A 1448-nucleotide genomic window follows, 5' to 3' on the forward strand; every position below is an offset into this window, starting at 1 on the left:
TTTTCCAGCGAATTTTTTCCGCCGTTAAATTTTTCCGACGCTCATTTTACCGGCGAAAAAAGTTATGTCGGAAATTCCCCGAAAAACTTTAAAATCCGCCGAAAATGAAGAATTTTTCGCCGGTAAATCCGTTGGTAATACATGATTTTGTTGTAGTTGATGGTCCTTTGTTTCACTATTCTATATATATATTTAAATATTATTTATATAATTAGAAACACTAAATAAGATAGTAAACATGATCATCTAATAATGTGTACTTGAAACCGAAGAAATAGCATAATATTCTTCTATTTTGTTTGTAGCAAACATACTTCCACTTTATTTATGATAAACCATAACATAGAACAATGAAATACAAAGCACTCTCATAAAATCTCTCGTTAGCATAAAAAACAACTCTCTTTATTACCACCTAACAATTTAAAGCACACATTTACTCAAGCAAATATAAATCTTTTAAGCATAGGCTCCAGGGTTGGCTACAAGATGTTCTTCAACTGCCTTGACGCTATTGATGAAACCTTCCTTAGCCTTCTTAATATCCTCAACAACATCAACGCCAGCAATGGCTTTATATGTCGCCAACACCTTAACAATAGAGCCATTTCCCTTTGGCTCAACCTTGATGTGCGAAGTTGCAGACTCGGTCTTGCTGCCCAAATCTCCACCCTCTACATCAGAAGTCTTCAGTTCAAGCTTCTCATGGTCGATGAAATCAAGACGTTCCTTAATAAAGCTAAAAGGCACCGCTGCATAAAAACTCAATGTAATGAGGGCCTTCTTGGGATAAAAAAAATATGAAAAAAAGACATAAAAAGTATTATGCAAAAGATAAGAGATCGAGTTGTGAACCTTGTTAGAGAGAAATTATTCCCAAATGAGTGGAAGAGGATAAAACAAGAGGAACTTCTATTATAAAATTTTTTCTCTTACATCCATATGACAAGACTCAATGCATATTTATACTAGTACAAAGACATTTCTAGAAACATATTCTAGATATTTCTATAATAAAGACTCAACAACCAACTACCAATAGTTATTGCATTTTCTAGATTTTGCTTCCATACAATTTACTAGATACACAAAAAACTTAAACATTAATTTTGATTTATATTTCCAACAACTTGGTCATTAATTTTGGTTTATATTTTCAACACTCCCCCTTAAACCAAAATTTTTATCAACCACTCCAAGAAGTATTTTTAATTTTATGAACTGTTCTGCAGCTAATGGCTTTGTGAAAATATCTGCAATTTGATCTTCAGATTTCACATACTCCACTTGAACTTCTTTATCTTTGATCTGGTCTCTTATATAATGAAACTGAACATCAATATGTTTGCTTCTCTTGTGATAAACTGGATTTTTTGATAATGCAATTGCTGACTTATTATCAACATATATTTTTGTAGTTTCGACTTGAGAGTATCCAATCTCTTTCA

At 32.3% G+C, this 1448-nt stretch overlaps 1 protein-coding gene across 1 annotated transcript in view; it reads right to left on the bottom strand.

The window, feature by feature from the left end:
• Positions 1-280: 280 nt before the first annotated feature.
• The window catches only part of LOC110109029 (pathogenesis-related protein 1-like), a 5044-nt gene continuing 3876 nt past the window's right edge, over positions 281-1448 (bottom strand). The window contains exon 2 of the mRNA XM_020839925.2: positions 281-752. Within this exon, the coding sequence (XP_020695584.1) occupies positions 460-752 (293 nt within the window). The 3' untranslated portion in view covers positions 281-459. The remainder of the gene's footprint in view (positions 753-1448) is intronic.

The sequence above is a fragment of the Dendrobium catenatum genome, unplaced genomic scaffold, assembly GCF_001605985.2.
Source record: "Dendrobium catenatum unplaced genomic scaffold, ASM160598v2 original_scaffold_96786, whole genome shotgun sequence".
Lineage (NCBI taxonomy): Eukaryota > Viridiplantae > Streptophyta > Magnoliopsida > Asparagales > Orchidaceae > Dendrobium > Dendrobium catenatum.